The 1,784-nt window shown below is 20.2% G+C and overlaps 1 protein-coding gene across 1 annotated transcript; it reads left to right on the top strand.

Annotated features, from left to right (window-relative positions):
• Positions 1-443: 443 nt before the first annotated feature.
• Positions 444-1,508, top strand: LOC102673001 (NADH dehydrogenase [ubiquinone] 1 beta subcomplex subunit 8, mitochondrial). Its single transcript, XM_006624336.2, has 4 exons — positions 444-646; positions 817-1,040; positions 1,155-1,307; positions 1,411-1,508. The coding sequence occupies exons 1-4, from the start codon at positions 514-516 to the stop codon at positions 1,462-1,464; spliced, it is 564 nt and encodes a 187-aa protein (XP_006624399.1). The 5' UTR covers positions 444-513; the 3' UTR covers positions 1,465-1,508.
• The last annotated feature ends 276 nt before the right edge of the window (positions 1,509-1,784 follow it).

The following is a 1,784-nucleotide window of genomic DNA, read 5'->3' as shown; positions in this document are numbered from 1 at the left end:
TTTAATTTAAATAATTTAAAAAATTATTTTGTAAAAAATTTTATACTTCATCTTTATTTTTTATTAAATATAAATATTCTATGTTATTCTATGTTTTCAAAATTATTAATGGAAATTAAAATTTTACGAAAATTTATATTTGCGCATATTATATTTCCAAATTTGTTTTATTATAGAAAAATATAATAATAAAAAGTAAATAAAAATTTGATTTTAACTATAATTTTTTACTATTTAAAATGAAAAGAATAATAAAAACTTACATCAATTTTATTATAGTCGATCAACATATGATATCGATCATTTTCTTTACATTATTTCCATATATTCACATTAGTATTGATAAAAAAACTATCGATAACATTTGAAACTATCGATAATTTCTGATTATAGAACGAGTTTAAACGAGATAAACTATCGATTGTTAAAAATTTGTGGTAATTATCGATAGTTTTTCACTATCGACTTAATTGTAACTGTACTAACCATGAAGTAAATAATTTTTACTTAAAAATGGCTGCGTTAAAGACGACTGTAAATCTGTCAAAAAAATTATTTGTGAGAAATATAACGCTTACATCTTTCATTAGAAAATATGATAAAATTGTTGATACACCATACGAAGAACTTTTACAAAATGAGTTGTGTAAGTAATGTATTTATGTGTAAAGAGGTTATTTCATTTTATACTTTGATAGAATAAATATATATCTTATATAAGAGTTATCCAAAATAATTAAGAAATGAATTTAATAAATTATTAATAATATTATATTTTTATGTATAATATAATTAATATTTTTTTATATTTTTTAGCTGTTTCTCAGAAAAAATATATGCCAGGCTTATATCCAAAAACAAAAGAAGAAATGATAGCAGCTGCAGAAAAATATGGTTTGCATCCTGATGAATATAAACCTTGTAATCCAGACACTAATTATGCAGGAGACTATCCAGATTTACCATTTATAAGTGTAGAGGCTAAAGATTCATTTTATCCTTGGGATATTCCTGCATTAAAAAGAAATTTTGAGGAACCAGTAAGTAAATATATTATGAAATAATATCTTATAGCTAATAAATAATATTCTCAAGTAATTCAATTATTTATATAATTATATACTATACGATATAATATATTATTTTGTATATAGTTTCATAAAGAATCAAATATGTTATTTGGAGATCGCTATGAATATGGTGTTCGTCAAATTGTTGATCCAAATAAGGCTATTGCAATTTTTTGTGCTATTATGGTTGCTTCTGCAATAATTTTTTACTTTTCATTTAATATAAGTCAACCTTTGGTAAGTAATTATATTTTTATGTAGGATATTATAACTTTATGTTTTTATTGAATATATAATGAATATATATTACATGTAATATATATATAATATATTGTTTTAGATGGAAAAACAATATCCAGGAAAAGGAATGCATTATACTTTTGAACTAAAATAATCAATTATAAATATAATAAGATATATATATAGTAAGATAATATATTTATATATGTTATATCATATGTACAATATTTGATATTGTATGTATTTCTTTAACAGAGCTTTTCTCTCTTTTTTTCTCTTTCTCTCCTTTCCTTTCCTTTTCTTTCAAGAAAAAATATGTAAATATAAAATTTTTCAAAAGATAAAAAAAAGAAGAATAATTCGTTACATTTTCTTTTCTTCATTTGTTATATATTTTATATATTTATATTAAATTTTATAGTAAATGAAATGGTGATAATGCAATTTCTTTTTTAAGCATTAAATTTAATTTAT

This window comes from Apis dorsata, unplaced genomic scaffold (assembly GCF_000469605.1).
Source record: "Apis dorsata unplaced genomic scaffold, Apis dorsata 1.3 scaffold_1040, whole genome shotgun sequence".
In the NCBI taxonomy this organism is placed as follows: Eukaryota; Metazoa; Arthropoda; class Insecta; order Hymenoptera; family Apidae; genus Apis; species Apis dorsata.
This window is presented reverse-complemented; position numbering and strand designations above follow the sequence as displayed.